The sequence below is a fragment of the Protomyctophum bolini genome (assembly GCF_963924005.1).
Source record: "Protomyctophum bolini genome assembly, chromosome: 16".
In the NCBI taxonomy this organism is placed as follows: Eukaryota; Metazoa; Chordata; class Actinopteri; order Myctophiformes; family Myctophidae; genus Protomyctophum; species Protomyctophum bolini.
Window position 1 is genome coordinate 5,427,095 of NC_137877.1, and position 18,772 is coordinate 5,445,866.

Here is an 18,772-nt window from a genome sequence, read left to right on the forward strand (position 1 = left end):
ATGTTCACAACAACACCACCGTAGTGGGCGGGGCTGTGAAGTAAACATGGACGGGGTGTGGCCTGGATTCTGGAACGCCAATGTTGACTTTTCATTAGACTGTTTGCTCTAGTTTTCCTTTAACACTCAACACTGAGTCAACAACACACGTCTCTGCCATGCTGCAAAACACACAGCTTCGTTGCTTTATAATTATAATAGCCTATGTTCATTTCTGCCGCACCAATTCTGTGCAGAGCTCGGTTGGCTTAGTTCATCATCCATATTACTTAGACAGGACCATTAGACATAAATAAATAAAATGATTACATGTGTGAGTGTGACGTCCCAAGCAAACCGATGGAGTCAATAGAAAGACGGAGAAATTATAAGAGCGACAAACCGATAACACACTAATTGAGTCTCTATATTCCCAGAATATCTCCTGGATGTGTATACCGGAGAACTCACAAGTTTAACAACTCGCCGCATCGAAAGTTCTTCATCAATGTCCTTCATCGTTATGCTAACATGCTGTCTACATCAGTAGTATGTCAAACCCACAGATGTTATAGTTGATTTCCAAAGTGATCAAATTATTTTTGTGCAATTAAATGGTCAGCTAGATGATGATAAAACCAATGATATTTCAGGATATTGTTTACTTAATGAATTACATTGTTTCGGGACTTTGGTGTTTAAACTTTAGCATTCCTACTTCATCTAGTGTAAACCCTAAATAACTATCCTCTCTCTCTCTCAATTCAATGCAATTACATTTAAATGAAGGGTGAAGTAATATATCACCTCTAATACTAAGCAATAAGCATGTGTTGTATGGAGAATATAGGTTGCTACTGTTGTAATATCCTAAGTACTGGACCCTCGTCTGGTTCTGACAGACCGGTCTTGTGTGTGTGTGTAGTCTGTCTGGGTGGCGTGTGACGACCCGGTTGAATCATTCCTTGGTCCGGCCGCGGACAGACAGACGGGCCGGCCCGGGAGAACAATATCATGACACCAGACAGTATCACGCTAAGACGTTCACAAAGTTTAGTACAACATACATACAGAACATATATAGCTTTTGGATCCTCATGTCCTAATGACGTCACTAACTAGACATCACAATCTAGCTGCCGGCAGCACGCTGACCTTGCTGTCTAAATGTCTCCACTCCAGGAGCTAACTATAAAGTGTGTTACAGTTCAGGCAGTACATAATACATATCTAGTACATTTGTATCCACGTACAAGTACATTGTACAAGTACACAGCATAGTCACTCAGATCATATCATACTACAACAGCTATACCTTCAGGAAGGAGATATGGTGTACCACCAGCATACAATAAGGTCAGACTAAAGAGGTCCTTTGTACCACCAGTCGACCTTGAGGCTTAATCAGGAGTTGTAGTAGCCACGGGGTAATCTAAGCGCTGGATATTGCTCTAATTGTCTTCATGTCTTTATGTATGTAAATTGTCTTGTTCTTTGTGTTATGTCAAATGTGTGTATATGTGTTCTGCATACTTGGCTGCTGGCCGGGTCGCGATTCGCAAGACAAATTTCAGTGTGAACTAAAGTTAAAGTACTATATCATATCATATCATATCAGTAAAACTAAAATGCACTAAACCGCAGCGAGTCGGGAAAACTGGCGAGTTCTCCGGATGCCGTACCTGTGCCGTCCCGTGTCGGTGCTCCTGCCAGGGAGTGGTGACGTACGGTACGTCACGGCATAGCGGTGCCAGCCCAGGGCAGCTCCTCCAAGGCTAGCTTCATACTGTATACTGTGTAGTGTATACCGTACTCTCTACTGTATACAGCTGCAAACACGTCACCCAAGAATGTAAATATACTGTATATATACACTGCCTGTCCGTATACTCCTTATAGGCCAAACGTTCTTCTGCTGCTTGTCTTTTAAGTTTCCTTGGTTTTCTCCTTGCAGGAACAGCCCCGTAACGCGTTCCCCTGGGTCCTATCCTCCCCCCTGTGACTACGCTACAGTTCAAACAGACCAAAATGCCTCTTTGGGGCTCTTTGTTTGACAACGTTGAGACTTATCAGGTGACAGCCTTGGCCTCAGGGTATCACTAACTCAGAGTCTGCCCTTTCTCTCTCGCGCACAGACGCACGCTCACACGCACGTGCGTACGTACACACTCGCACACACTCGCACACACACACACACACACACACACACACACACACACACACACACACACACACACAGTACACAGTACACATGCGTGCCGTGTACACACAAATAAACAGACAAAGCTCAGTTTCAGAAATAAGTCAGATGTGTCTCTGTCAGCTGGTTGCCAAGTCTCTTAACCACTTTAGGCCCTACTGTATACTTCTACTATACTTCCTCGTGCGATAAACAGCAAAAACAGCTGATCTATAGCTTCGCATTGTGATGCATTATGTCCTTGTAGATCTGCTGTTTACGCTACTTTTAAAAGTTTATAACATTTTTGTTGGAAATATATATTTTTTTGTGTTGTTTTCTTTTGTTTGTTTTTTGGCTAATGTTTGGCTGTGGTGAAAACTGAAAACAGCATCGATCAAGTCAAGTCGGGGGCGGGGCACATTTATTCGTACAGTCCTCAATCACCGCTATACCAATCTGAGAAAACCATCGGCAAATAAAGGAGAAACAGCGCCCTCATTTCCTTTAGTATAACGGTCCGTCTCGAGAGACAACTGCTATAGAAGTTCCAAAGGTCTTTACAGGAGAGACTACTGCTATACAGTCTCTAGATCTGCATATATGGAGCCGGCCAGCAACTCTACATCTGACCTCAGACCCTTAGATCTCAATATACTGTAAAAAGCTACCCTGTTCCGAGTGACATTCCATTATGTTGATCCTATCACACCCGTCCTTCCTGATTTGACATCCCGCATACATATGTTGATCTGACCTCATCAAACCCTGTACAGTGTACACTCAAGACACGCTCCATATATGGCAAGTACAGAATGTATTCCATTACGTTGATCTGACCATGCCAAAGCTCAAGCACTCGCCCAGCAGTCTGCCATCTGCCCTTTAGGGGCGAGGTCGCTTCTCGCCCTCAGGGGGGTCTTATTGGTAATCTTTACCCTGTGAAATACTGAAGGCCCGAGAAATTAACTTCTAAAGCCGTTGAAAAGGTTTGTGTTGTGTTTTGAATATTAAGTGGACAGGCAGCCACAAAATGAGGTGACTCTCGCACAACACAATCATTTTATTTCACTTTTATATCCGTTATCGTCAAGAATCTTTTTCCACTTCACTTCTGTGTGCTGTAATTAAGGTCACAAATAGCGAATTAATTTAATATATACCCCAACATCGGAAATCACTATAACTGCAATTGTTAAACGTCTTCCAGACATTACCAGTTGAGTCACAGATGCTTAGCGTGCGTGTGTGTGTAGACAATGTTCTGCCGTCAGAGCCTGTCATTAATCATGTTAAGCCTATAAAGCTAAAGGTCGCTCCACCCTGTATCAGCATTTGACACTATACTGAATAAACTGACAGTGCTATAGTTAACAGATATTGATTAGGGAGCTATTGACCTATTGTCATTTGAGAAACAACTTCCCGCTATAGTCTATAGCTGGGCCTGCATGCCCTTAGGCTGAAGAATGTCATGGATAGCATCTGCCAGCTAGAAGCCACAAGTGGGCCAGATAAACAGCTAGATGGGCATGTCTGTCATGTGTTATGCTGCTGCTGAGACACCTGCTACTGCGCTGGGAAAATGCCTGAGGAGGTTGAAATGGACACAAACAAAGCCCTCAACTGTCCGGTCATCTGCTCGGAGGCACTCACACGTTCCACACATGGCATCAAGTTCGCTTATAGAAACCCCCGGCGGTCTCTCGGTCTCTCGGTCTCGCCCATCGCAGCCTCGCTCAGCCCCACCTCGCCCCCCAGCGTCTCCCACACATATCAAATCAAGGGAAAACCACCAGCAGCTGCAGCGCTTCCTCCACCGTCTCCACCCCACCGCAACAACTGATCTCTGGGTTAGATGCTCTCCTGTTACTCCACTGGGCATACCACAGTGTGAAATAATCAGTGTTTGATTCAACTCTGCTGCTCCATTTACTGACAATAAATACCAGTGTGTGAAATCAGTATACCCCTACTGACAAATACCAGTGTGAAAAAAATAATGGGTGTTGATTAGGGCTTTAACCCATTCTGACCTGAGATCAGATTCATATACGAGGTTTCCACTGGACACACACTGGTCTGATTAACCCATTCTGACCTGAGATCAGATTTTAAAAAATGTCAGTCGTTCTTCGATTTTTCAAAAATAGCAGACCTACAAGCTCGTAGCGCGCCACTCGGTGGCGCGCTATGAGCTTGTAGATCTGCTATTTTTCAATAGCTAAAGCATAACATGATGCCAACTCCCGTTCAGAATGGGTTAAGCAACTAGTTTATTTTTTTATTTTTTACATTTTAAATTCATCAATTTAGCCACTTCTCTCCATCTGCCTTTTAACCCATTTAGGGGTTAATAAAAAATGTCTTCAAAAGAATGATACTTTTCTGATAAACCTATATTTCTATGTCAGTGCGGTGCTCAATATTTCACATCACGGACCACAAAAATTATTATGTAATTGGCCACCGACCCCCATCCGAAAATATGTTGTTCCAGGGAATAGCATAGCTATAGCTCATAGCACGGCACCGAGTGGCGTGCTATGAGCTTGTAGATCTGCTATTTTCTTTTTTTCTTCGTTTAGCCCATCATTCTATCTTTCAAACTATAATGACTTCCTTGCATACGTGGTAACATCTTTGTTTACGGTCATCTTGTTCACATAGTGTTGTGCTTTGTTAAGAGCCCTTAAGGCTCTTAGTGCTGTGAATAGTGGATAATAGGGCAATGGTATCAGATAGTGTTTCTTACAAAAGGATCCAAAGTATATCTCTCTGTATCACGTTCTCTGTCTGTCTCTCTCTCTCTCGCTCTCTCTCAAAGCCTCAGCTAGTATCGGTGACGTCACAAAACGAGAGGACAGAGTTGTTGTGGGAGAAACAAGTAATTGTATTAGTCTCACTGGACCCCCTGCGTCTATGAAAGAGGCAACATCCTAACAGTCAAACTCTGCAAGCTCTGCACAGCCAACAGGGTTCAGGTTAACCTATTTAGACCCTGAGGACGATTCTACAAATGTCTTCAAAATCATGACAGTTTTCTGATAAACCTCTGTTTCTATGTCAGTGGTTCTCAAACTATTTCATGTCAAGGACCCCTAGAATTATATGTATTTGGCCTCCAACCCACATCTCAAAACATGTTGTTCCAGGGACCCCCCCCCCCCCCCAGAAGCAAAGATTTGAGTCAAAAACGTTCGCTCTGAAAGGATATATATTCCAAATTTCCGCCACATTTTCACGATTTTTCAAAAATAGCAGAACTACAAGCTCGTGGCGCGGCACTCGGTGCCATATATACAAACATAAATAAATGACAAATTGTATCTGCAAAGTTAAATCACAAGAGTCAATATTGGAGGGGTGACAGGAGATTTCAAGGTGCTGTAATGAGTGATGTTAACCCATTTTGGGCGGGAACCCCTTTTGGTGTTGAAAAATAGCAGATCTACAAGCTTATAGCGTGCCACCGAGTGGCGCGCTACGAGCTTGTAGGTCTGCTATTTAAAAAAAACTCCAAGAACGACTGACATAGAAACATAGCTTTTTCAGAAAACTGTCAGGATGTAGAAGACATTTTTAGAATCTGATCTCGGGTCAGAATGGAAGCTCTGTATTCTGATAGCAATCATTGCTATAGAGTGTTTTTCAGTAATGGAGATCAGAGCTGGAGATATTGACATCTCTCCAGCTCTTTAGTAAACAGAAAAGACATATCCAGGTAGGTTGCCAAATTTTAATCCAGTGAGGAGAGAGAACCAATTTATGAGTTTATAACTTTTATGTATATATAGTGTTCCACTTCTTCCATCAATTCCATTTTCACTTTTATAAGTTCTCTCTCATGATTGGATGAAACTGTCTTTTTTTGGTTTAAACAAGAGCGGGAGAGACTTGGAGACCTAAAACCAATCAGAATTTCTGAACAAATGACACTCTACTACAGCAATGATTGCTATCAGAATATAGAGCTATTTAACACTTTTTCCAAAAGAATATCACTTTCAGTGCCTTTGAGGATACAGACAGCTTTGTGTGCATTATGGGCTGGCTACCTGTTAGCTTCTGTAGTGTATTTCTCCCAACATGTCAGTCTTCACTGAGAGGAGCTGGTTTCGTATACAGGTCAATAAGGTCTCACTGACAAAAAATGACCACGTGTTTGTCAAAATATTTCTAGTGAAAATCATCTTTCGCACACACACACACACACACCCCACGCACACGCACACACACACACACACACACACACACACACACACACACACACACACACACACACACACACAACCACCTGCTTCATAAGGCCTAATGGACTTTAAAAGGCTTAACCAGAGGGATTAGCGTCGCCGACTCCCCCGCATGCTCACATTTGTATGTAAGGAGTCAAACATTAGTGGGTCACAGTCACACACACACACACACACACACACACACACACACACACACACACACCGGGACCTTCTGCCACTACTGACACAGATTAAACTGTGGGAGGAGGAGCGACAACAGAGAAACCAGGAAGGACGGGCTGAAACTCAATCTCACTTCAAAGAAACGTGCTTCTCAATTGTTTGTTTTTTTTCAAAGCGTGGTGTGGAAAACATAGCTGGCTAATATACTTGAAAACAAGCCTAAAAGAAGCGGCTATATGGTACGGGCCTATAGGGATATTTTGATAATAACCGTAGTTGTGAGCTTGTAGATCTGCTATCCCCCCCCCCAAATAAACAAAATAATAATACTAATAATAATGATAATAATGTTCAATAATTTGAGTTATACATTTTGGAATATATTTTTTGAAACATTTTATAACAACACAAATCTTGTATGGGGTCCCTGGCACAATTTAATCTGGGGGTCCTTGCCATGATAATGATATAATAATAATAATATGCACTGAAACCCCCCCCCAAAAAACTAGCCCAAAGCCGTGTATAATAAGCGGACATGGGCTTGAGATGATAGGCGAACGTTCAGGGAAAATAGGAGAACATTCAGTCACAATAGCAGAACATTCAGTGAAACTAGGAGAACATTCAGTCACAATAGCAGAACATTCAGGGAAAATAGGATAACATTCAGTCACAATAGCAGAACATTCAGTGAAAATAGGATCGTTCACAACAACGGATCGCAGTGCGACACATGCTTAAAGAATAGGCCGATGGGGGATGGGGTGGGAAACAAACAAACGGTGGGGGTTAAAAAGGGCTTAAAGAAGGCAAACAAACACCCGGGCGGAGGGCAGAGATGAAAGCACTAAAAACGGGAGGTGGGCGACGGTGGTGAGACAACATGGGAGGTTGGAGGGTTTAGCGAAGGGTGACAGAGTGCAGTTTGACTAGATCTGTATGAATCTAAATGTTAAACCGTGGCTCCAGGGTATAGACTATACTATAGCTGCTTCTTCACAAATCTATATATGATCGCTCTGTGCAAACGGAAAGAGATATAGCCATAGACCATAAAACAAGCAAATGTACTGCTATACTGCTTCTGTGTCCTGCAAAAAAACTCTAGCAGATATAAGGCCTTCAGCCTGGCTGAAGCGAGAGAGACTAGAGACTCTGAGAGAGAGAGAGAGAGTGATAAGAGTATTTGTCAATAATATATATAGGTCAAGGTTGGGGAGTGGGAGACACCTACTGTGCAGCCAGTGGCAGCAGCGCGAGAACCTGTAGTAGCGCTCCACCTCCTCCAGGGAGATCCTCATGAAGCCTCCTCTCTGCTGCTCCATCGGCTTTAACACCACCTCCAGCGCTCTCCTCCCTGCCTTCTCCTTCTCTTTGCCCTCCACAATATCACCGTCCATCATTACACCTGCTTCTCCACCTGCTTCTCCTTCGCTCACTGACCCAGATGCAACCTGCACCGGGCAGCCTCCTTTACCCTCGCTCTCTCCCTCGCTGCGGGACGGAGGACGCGAGGGCCCTTTAGTCCCAACGAGCCAGTTCATCTCCTCCTTCTCCTCCTCCTCCTCCTCCTCTGGCTGTTCTTCCGAGTCCACCACAACCACCACCACGCTCTCCTGACCAGCCAGACTCAGCGCGGAGTCGCCCCCCTCCTCTACACAGAACCCAGAGTCCAGTTCAACCTCAGAGAAGAAGCCATGAGGGTCCGTGGGCTCGTCCTCTCCTCCCATTCCGTCGTCCCTGCAGCGCGCCTCTTCTCTACCCCACTGCAATAGTCGCCCTGCTGTTCCCCCTTCGCTCCTCTGCCCCGAGTAGTCGTGTTCCATGCAGCACCGAGACTACGGGAACCATTTGACTATCATTCTGACGGTGGCCCTCTCTAAAACACACTCCCTCTGTCCCTTCCTGTTCTCAGAGTGACTGCTGTGCGCTATAGCCTGCAGGATGACACTCATAGAGACTGCGTTGGACTTCCTCTTTCGACCTCAGATTACCTGCCGCCCCAGAGACAAAAGCTACAGTGTAGCAATTGCGACCCCACCCTCCCCTTGACAAACCAACTAACCTTATCCTCCCACTATGGGACAATTACACTGGATCCCTCCCACTTCCATAGTATTTCCCTCACTAAGCCTGACGTCCCACGGTCCCAGGTATATTATGTCATGGACAGGAGAAAAACAAGACCAGTGTTCATTTAACTCTGACCGAGAGTGTAACTCTTATTCCTTTCTCCTCACATGCTGGCCTCTGCAATGCTACTTTTAACCACGCTGCTGTCGGGAGGAAACCTCATAACTCATTATTTTTGTTGGCATAAATCACATAAAAGTGGCACAAAAAAGTGCTTTGGACAAAACCTCTCAACTCCATTGGACCCTCAAAATGTCTGCTAAAGCAACTAACTCAACCACCTCTCCCCCTCTCATGGAAGTAATTGACAATATTAAAGTTACAGCACCAACTTTGATGATGAGGCTGTATTGCTTTGTTTTAAAAAATAAGGTTTTCTTAATTTCCTGAAAAAAAAATATTTTTAATTTCTTGAAAAATGTTTTTGTGACGATTACCACCAATTTACCTCCAGAATAGGGATTCTATATAAGGTTGGCTCATTAATGGGAGCTACAGCTCCCCGTAGTTTCCTGGTGATGTTCATTTACCATATAGAGAGGACACCAACAGAGAGTCTGGACTCTCAGCCTGTCTTATCTCAGCAGATCTGGACTGACAGTACAAAGCCTCCATTCTGACGGGGCCATTCAAAGCACTGTGTGCATCCCCATTTAACCATTCATGGACTGCATGGTCTATTCAAAGCCTCTGTTCTTGTTTACACCACTCAAAGCCCCCCATTATTTAAAAAGAACTCTCTCAAAGAAAGACGTAATTCTAATCCGATCGCCTCTCAGAGAAAGACACTGTGTTCTGAACGGAACATGGCTATTTGGGGTCCTTTTGCAACGGGCTTGGTTAAAGACGTCATTCTGTATAAGCTCATGCTCATAATACTATTGCTATTCTATCTCTATCCATTCAGATCTGCCTTTATCTGCTCATAGGGGGGACTTGGTAGCAACACAGTCTAAAAGGCTATATAAGCCAAGTGAGTGTATTCATGCGTGTGTGTGTGTGTGTGTGTGTGTGTGTGTGTGTGTGCAACTGTGCACGCATGGGTGTTTGTGTGTTTGTTATGTGTAAAATGTGTTTGCTCTATAGCAAGGGCATACATGAGGTTATCAGTGTCATAAACCAGAGAGTGTGCTGGAGAAAAAAAAGGCACAGCTTCATTGATTATAACCACTAGTTTGGTGACTTGAGATGTTTTACCAAGAGAGTACATTAAGCACATTGTTGAAAACGACACATCCACTGCTTAACTGCCTATATGTACACAAATTGCTGAGTCAAAGAGTCAAATAATGGCTAATATAATATGAGCCAAACCTATAGCCTGGATCCAGCCCATAGTCTGCGCTCCACACAGCTTTATTCTGATAATCAGGCTAGGCTATAAATCCATAAAGTGGCACTCATAGCCAGAAATGTATTGAAAGCATCTTATCAGTTACACTGGGCTCCATTTAATCTATTCTACAGTATTCTACAAAGAGAAAATGAAAGGGGGGTGGGGGATCCCACTGGCCTAGTGGTCCAGGCGCATCATACCACATAATATAGGCTCTGGCCTGACAGCGTGTCATGTGTTCGAGTCTCGTTCATGACGACCTTTATTTGCTGCATGTCCCCCCCCCCTGTCTCTCTCTCTCCCTCTTTCCTGTAAATCTTCACTTGTATCTATCAATAAAGGCAGATAAGCCAAAAAAACTAAAACAAAGTGGGGTGAAACATGCACACAAAATGTGGCCTTGGATGCAATTGCAGATAAAAGCATTTTATTTGCAAAACATGGCTTATGTTATCAGCATGCATGGCTCACAGCTGGAGGGTATAGACAGCCAGACAGACAGATAAGAGTGAAGAGGTGTTTATCCACGTCAGATATTATTCCACAAGGTCTGACTGAAGAGGGGTGACTTCATCTAAGCCTGATCAGTACAATACAATCGTGCCCCCAACATCTCCTACACATGTTGGTGTCACATGCAAATAGTTCAATATCAGCCATCATGGAGATACGTTTATTGCAGCGATGACATTTTTGTGTCAAGAACAAAAGGCTTGTTGAAACGTCAGTCAGTCAGTCAGTCAGTCACCCCCGGCAAATAACATGCAGACTGAAAATAATGATTTAGTATCTAAAAAAGAATGACTTTAATTTAGTTTCTCAAAATAATGAGTTCAAGCTTTCTTAAAAGTCATTATTTTGGGATAGGCCTCATGCTAACTCATTATTATTTTAAGTATTATCTAAAATAACGAGAAACGTTTACAAAATGATGACTTAGTTCCTCGATGGAATACGTTAATAGTTTCTCATTATTCATAAAGGCTCTCATTGTTTTCTTTTGACATACATCAATATTTAAAGAAAGCTTCTCATTACTCTGAGATACTAAAGGGCCGTCCACACCAAGCACTATATCATATATAACTGCAGTGTTCACGACTGCTGTAGCCAAGTTCAGTACTCAGAATTTGGACTTAACCCATTCTGACCTGAGATCAGATTCATATGAGCGCTATGAGCGCTATGAGCTTGTAGATCTGCTATTTTTCAATAGCTAAAGCATAACATGATGCGGACACCAAAATGGGTTCCCGTTCAGAATGGGTTAAGTAAAAGTAACAATACCACAGTGTAAAAAATACTGTAATTGCTGCAAATAAAAGTCATTCGGCATTCGAAAGTCAAAGTACAAAAGTCTTAGATACAAAAGTATAAAAATATACTTAAAGTAGCAAATGTACCCATTATGGTACCTGAGACCTGAGATCAGATTAAAAAAATGTCAGTCGCTCTTCGATTTTTCAAAAATAGCAGACCTACAAGCTCGTAGCGCGCCACTCGGTGGCGCGCTACGAGCTTGTAGGTCTGCTGTTTTTCAATAGCTAAAGCATAACATGATGCTAACATGGGTTCCCGTTCAGAATGGGTTAAAAGTCACAGACACAAAACCACATGTGAGACCGAAACACGTATGTATACACACAGGCACAACTGGCAAGAACTTAATTATGATAGCTTGTATAACACGCAGCGACAGCCGCAGGGACAGAACAATGCAACAACGACCTTGGTGGAGAAATAGGCTGGCGCGCCGCACACATAAACCAGAGTCATGTCCAGAGCAAGGCTGCAGATATTTAAAGCAACGACAAGGTTACCCTCCTACAGTTGTGCATGCGTATATACACAAGCAAATGACACGCGCGCGCACGCATGCACGCACTGCGCACATACAGATAGAAGGCGAAAGGACAAAAAAGAAACAATCACAGACACATACAGTATAGGAACAGTTGACTGACTCACGCTGCTTTAGTGGCACCAGGGACATCCCTGCCGCAATATCACATCTAGAAGGGCTCCTCCTGAGCTTAATTCTCAGCATGGTTTGTCTCCCTCACTGGTAGTGGTCCCCTGGGAAACAAACCTGTGCTATTGTAGCCCGCATCAAAATGGCTCTGAAAAAGCTAACGCTATATAACTTTTCCACAACTCAAAAAAGAAAGGGGATGATGGTCAGCAGTTTCTATTACTCCTCAGTCTGTACCAACCCAAGGGTTGCAATTTTAGCTCTTTTCCTTGAGAAGATAATAACTGTCTGGCATGCACGAGACGAGAAGAGGATTAATGCAGCTGTTCAGATCCCTCTGACAAGAACTCTGGACTAAACTCTACTGATGTGACTACCGTTTTCAGTGGCTGTTGCTTGCATCCGAGTTTCCTGACACACAGATATTTCAACGCGCACGCATGCACGCACGCACACACGCACACACACACACACACACACACACACACACACACACACGCACACACACACACAAGTTGGGAGTAGGGGGAAGCCCACAGGAAACCCTGTGTGTGTGTGGTGGTGCTCTGGGCAGACCGCCCTGAAGAATTCCAGCCAGGACTGGAAAAAAAAACACACATGCACGCACAGACGCACACGAGCAGAAACGATTGCGTTTGTATTAAGCACGAGCGCGCACCACATGCTCACGCGTCAAACTATACACAAACTCTATAACAGTGCAGTGAGTGCAGTAATAATAGTAATATTCACCATCCCAGGCTATCCAGGAGCTCTTGCGACTGCCGGGGCTGAAGGGGAAGGAAGAAGAAGAAGCCAGTCCCGAGAGGTCCAGGTTCTGGATCAGCTGACTGAGCCGGTTCATGATCCGGTACGACGCCTCGCCCTCCCCGGCGCCCACGCCGCCCACATCCCGCAGAAACTCGGGCACGGACATGACGAGAGACGAGCTCCACTATATAAACCAAGTCTCACACTATACTCAAAACAGGACGCGCTCTGTCTCAACGACCCCCCCACCCCCTCCCCAACCCCCCCGCGTGTGCATGCAGGTGCTGCTCCGCTCCGGCCAACACTAAACTAATAGACTTCCGAGGTGCATTTCATCCACTTGGAGGTCTAACAGAGATGGGCATGATGATGATGAGGATGAGTAAGAAATCCTCTTTCTTCCTCTTTTCTTTTTTTTTTAGCTTTTGTCTGCAGGGACAACGTTAGCCGTGCCGGGGGTCACAAGAGAGAAAGACCGATCCTCTCTCTCGTCACAACACGCCGATGATTTCCAGAGCAAATCCAAATCAGAGACATCTGGTCCATCTGGTGGTCCTCCAGATCCCCCGTCCTGAAGAAGAGGGACTAAAACAGGAGCTGAGTCACTCTCTCTCTCTCTCCATCCACCAACCAACCTCACACCTCGACTATACGCCGTTCTCGCTGGAGGTGCGGGACCCAGCTCTGCACACACACACACACACCCACACACACCTCATCCAGACTGCACTGCCGTATTGTATAGCTCTAGAGCAGCATCCTCTACCAGGCGAGGGAGTGGTGAGGAGGAGGAGGAGGAGGAGGGGAAAGAAAGGGGGGGCAGCCGTTGGAGGAGCAAATCCCCTTATGCTGCCCGGGCTAATTATACCGAGCTCTCCGTCTCTCAACCTCCTGGACTAATCGTTTTCTCGGCCACTTTGACACCCTTTCCCCTTATCCTTATATATATACACACATCTCCATTTCTCTCACTCTCACATCCCCGAAAAGCAAGCGCACTGTATGCAGCATCCTTTTAGGAATCGCACTTGCAGGAGCAAAGTGAAAAAACTGGAAATGTATAGGAATGAATAATTAATTGTAGTGTGGCGTTTATACACTTGTACAGAGTTCCGACTGTATGTCAGCGGCAGGAGAGGCAAGCAAAGAGCATTCAAGTTCATAGAATAGCCCGAGATAAGGAGATGGCTCGCTGCCAGTGCGTGTGTGTGTGTGTGTGTGTGTGTGTGTGTGTGTAATTGTGTATGTGTGTGTGTGCCTGCGTTCATGCGGGAATAGTGGTTTTGTCTGTGGAGCGAAAGCTGGCATGCAATAGCCTCCTGCTTTTGTTGCACAGGGCAAGAATAGAGATGAGGGAGGAGGCACTCTCTCTCTCTCTCTCACACATACTGATGAGGCGACTGCAGAGGCGGAGGAGAGACGATACCTTAGCACCCTGCTCTCCCTCTCTCACCCTCTCTCTCTCTCTCTCTCTCCCCCTCTCTCTCTCTCTCTCTCTCTCTCTCTCTCTCTCTCTCTCTCTCTCTCTCTCTCTCTCTCTCTCTCTTTCCCCTTCCTGCTCCATTTCAGCGCTCGTTAATCATGTGAGCGTGACTCCCACTGTGAGCTGCACCTCCTGTAAAAGTCACGGACCTTTTAATGACACTCAGATCCCACACTCACTCCACACACACACACACACACACACACACACACACACACACACACACACACACACACACACACACACACACTCACACACTTAATACATGTGTGCATGCATTGCAGACGCGTGCACTTCTCGTGCCTTGAACCTTTCCAACGCTTTTAAATTGACGAGTCTCAGGTGTGCATGTGCGCTCACCTCCAGCTACAGCAGGGCTAACGCATATATCTCTCACACGAACCGCAGACAAGCAGACAGTCCCTCGACTCCCTCCTACAAGAAGGGACCCTACTGTATTCCAGGTCTCATGCCTGCCATGAGCGGTCTAGGAAAGCAAGTCAGCGTCTGAGAATAAATATATGATATAGTTGAGAACTGGGCAAAACCGCAGACATGTCGTATAGCATAATCATTGCTGCAGTTAATAACATTTCTATAGAGAACAATTAACACCATAGAGAGAAACTTGGAGAAACATATTCCAAGCAATAAACCCTGTAGTGATGTTGATATTGGCTACTATACTACAGTATGATATTTACCACTCTCCTGTGGAAATACGTACATGAGTATAGAGGTTAAATCTTCATAGTCAGGCCATAAAACTCAGGAGATTCCAGGAATCATTTTTTTCATGTTGCTCTAAAACTGCTTTGCCCTGTATAAGTACAATACAAGACCTCTTTAGCAAAAAATGCTTAGAAGCAAATTTTGTATTTGCGTGCGACCATACTTTGTGAACACATTGTGAGACGCGTTCTAATGCAGAAATGCAGCCAAGCAGCCATCTGGCCACGCGCACATGTACTCTGGTTGTGTGTGACCGACTGGCTGAAGACCAATATAACTAACGACCTGCTAGATCCATCTGGCTAGTATACACCTGACCTGCTTCTATACTATGTGGGTCATGGCGGCTCACCTGCTCAGGTGAACGCTCTCCACCATATGCCACAAATCTGGATAAACATTTCCCTTCAACCTCAACATATACCTCGACCTCCTCCTTTGAAGTAGTATTATGTTGGCACTTATTAGTAAATATATGAATTCCCCATTTTGGCCATCTATACAAACTCTAACTACTTAGCGTACATTAGGTATTGCACACCAATACAAGCATTGTGAGATGCAGGTGTCACGATACATAACACAAGAAGAAAGATAAATGGAAGTCAAACACTCAAGACATCAACTAGATACATTCATAATATATGCAGCTATGAGTTACTGGCCAGTCCAAACCCTGGACTCTGGAGACCACGAAGAAAACAGGACCAGTCTGTAAATTGTAGATGTCCTTCCTATGGTCCTTCCTTGGCTCAACAGTATCAGCAGGCTTTCACTGCATTCACGCTGATATAATATGTGCAAGCTAGCATGCACGAACGCACAGTCGCGCACACAGTACAGAGGGAAAAAAAAGGACACAAAACCCCTTTTTAATATCCCTTTAGTAAGCATGCCCTAAAGTCCAACCATTACTAACTATACTGCCAACTGTAAACGCCTAGCGTAGTTATTCTCTGTTCTAGATGTGTCACTTTGAATTGACTGGAAGTAGGTCAATTGGCCTCTTAAGCAAAGCAAGGAGATGCTCTCCGTTCAAAGTAGTCATAGATGTGCTTACATGACTGATTTGACTGATTGCTTGATTGACTGAAGGCTGGCTACGGTAGCTATCTGCCTGGTCCTTATATTAGCTAACGGGTTCTCAGACACATGTGTGAAGCATTTTGGAGATCCACAGGCATAATAGCATCATGATGCCATTACAAAATAATATGGGCTACATAATTATGGAAGAAATGTGTTTAATAAAACGAAATTAACTGCTAGAAGGTCAATTCTAGCAGTTAACTTAATTAAGCAGTCACCGCGTCTCTGTCTCGTGTTATTCTTCCTTGATTTTACAGACTATAATACAATCAAATAAATCTGTACACAACAAGATCATTTCAGATTTCAGGGAGGGAAGGAAATACTAAATTAACTGTTAACTACATTAACCCATTCTGAACGGGATCACATTTTGGTGTCAGCATCATGTTATGCTTTAGCTATTGAAAAATAGCAGATCTACAAGCTCATAGCGCGCCACCGAGTGGCGCGCTACGAGCTTGTAGGTCTGCTATTTTTGAAAAATCGAAGAACGACTGACATTTTTTAGAATCTGATCTCAGGTCAGAATGGCTTAATCAGACCAGTGTGTGTCCAGTGGAAACCTCGTATGAATCTGATCTCAGGTCAGAATGGGTTAACACTTTTCGCGGGGGGGGGGGGGGCGAGTTGGTAAAGGGGCGAGTTGTCCGGTATTCGATATGTCATAGGCTAGCCACTGACATCACAGACTGACCACAGACGGAGCCACGTTGTACCCCTTGGGCCTTAAGTTGTGGATCCCGAGATCGACATGTTTCAATGTGTATCATTATGCCGTGGCTCTGCAGGAAGCTAGCCGTCTATAAGACGGTCCATGTGTCTGCACATGGAGCTAATCCGAGATCTGCATGATTTTTTAATCGCACAACAAGCACAGAGTGGAGCAGGTTTTGTTGCAGACTTCCGAATGACACTTCCGCTCCAATGCCCTCATGCGGAGGTTGAACAGCCCTCCAGCTTATATGCAATGCAGCATATGATGCATGATGTGCACCTAACTCTGCAGTAGACCGTATACAAACACCCGTTTCACACTCATCTCACACCGTCTTTTCTCTCCCTCTTCATTCGCCTTCTCCTCCTGAGTTATAGTGCCATAACTGTTAGTTATAACGGCCAAGGTTAGTGTTCCGTCTCTTCTCTCATTAACAGTCCGGTCCCATCTCCATTCTCCATCCACTCATAACATTTGCACCAATAAATCCCATTATGAATGTCATGCAGCATCAAGCGACCAATGCAGTTCTATGTTTAGTTTAGGAGGGATACGCTGCACTGCTCTGCATGCGTATTCATGCAGAATAAAATCATGCTGACAGGACTTCTTTGAATTAACTTGTTTTCATGCAGGCACTGCAGGAGGCTAGCAATATACTGTAGAAGCGGGTCGGTCTGTGTGCGAAGTACAACAATGTGCAAACACAGCAGCAAGATTTGTGAGTTGCTGTGATAGGAGAAGGATATCAAATGGAACACAACCACCCTAAAGACTAATCATTGTGTATATTCCTGCACTATACCTGCATCGAGTTATCTTGGTACACAGAAGTTGATCTATTGAAGATTCTGACCTTCAAAGTACATAATTTTTGTTTTGATTGTATTGCTGTATTGTTGTTTTGTTCTTTCTGCTTTGGCAATGTAAACGTATGTTTTCTCATGCCAATAAAGCCCTTTGAATTGAATTGAATTGTGTGTGTGTGTGTGTGTGTGTGTGTGTGTGTGTGTGTGTGTGTGTCTGGAGCTAATCTTGCAAAAATGCTGGAGCAAATCAGCGCCAAATGTCTTTTTCCACATCTGTTTTAGACTTTTTGGATCCCAACAACATCCGCATGATTCAATTTATCTTGCAGAGTCATCATTCCCAGTGACATCTCTCTCGTCATGTCTCTGTATACCACCCTGACGCAGGTCTCTCTCTCACGACTCCCCCCCCCCCCCCCCCCATATACGTTTGCCATCTCTGGTGTTGAGGAACAGTGAACAGTGCCCTGAGGCACTGCAGTAGCCTGTAAACTATGCTCACACACCGCATATAACTTCGTAGAAGTAAAGCAAGTCACGCAAAGGTTGACGGATTAAATTATATTCATACTGACACAGCGCAACGCAACGTATTCACACCTCACTGCTCTCTCTCTCTCTCTCTCTCTCTCTCTTCCTCATATGTACAGCTGTGAATCCAATATACAGTAGAATGTGTTAATTGAATGAACACTTATGTAAACACAAATTACATCTGGGAAAACGATACAATGTCAAATCGGGTACCTAAACACGTCATCGACTCTGATGTCGTTGGGGGGAGCAGCTGCAGTCCTTTCTAAACGAGGTCAACATCACTAACAAACATGGAAATAAAGAGAGCCTATAGTCTGGCCTGGGCCGTCGCTCAGCGGTCCAGAGGCACCTTGGCTGGTAATCCAGTATGGCAGTGTGCCGCGGGTTCGACTCCCGATCCCGACGGCCTTTACTGCATGTCTCCCCCCCCCCATCTCTCTCCCCATTTCCTGTCAGCCTACTGTCTGTCCCTCCATAAAAAAATATAAAATAAAGGCGAAAGCCACAAAAAATAACATTTAAAAGATAGCCTAGTCGAATTATTATAGTCATATCGGGGGGAAGTGCGTCTGTCTTGTGTGTACTGTATTCAGGCCTGAGAGTCTGTGTCTGC

The 18,772-nt window shown here is 44.5% G+C and overlaps 1 protein-coding gene across 2 annotated transcripts in view; it reads right to left on the minus strand.

Moving 5' to 3' along the window:
* The window catches only part of LOC308331074 (guanine nucleotide exchange factor DBS-like), a 72,513-nt gene extending 64,485 nt beyond the window's left edge, over nucleotides 1–8,028 (minus strand). For both annotated transcript variants that reach the window (XM_080786214.1, XM_080786213.1), the window contains exon 1: nucleotides 7,814–8,028. In XM_080786214.1, coding sequence (XP_080642340.1) covers nucleotides 7,814–7,982 — 169 coding nt within the window. In that variant the 5' untranslated portion in view covers nucleotides 7,983–8,028. The remainder of the gene's footprint in view (nucleotides 1–7,813) is intronic.
* Between the last annotated feature and the right edge of the window lie 10,744 nt (nucleotides 8,029–18,772).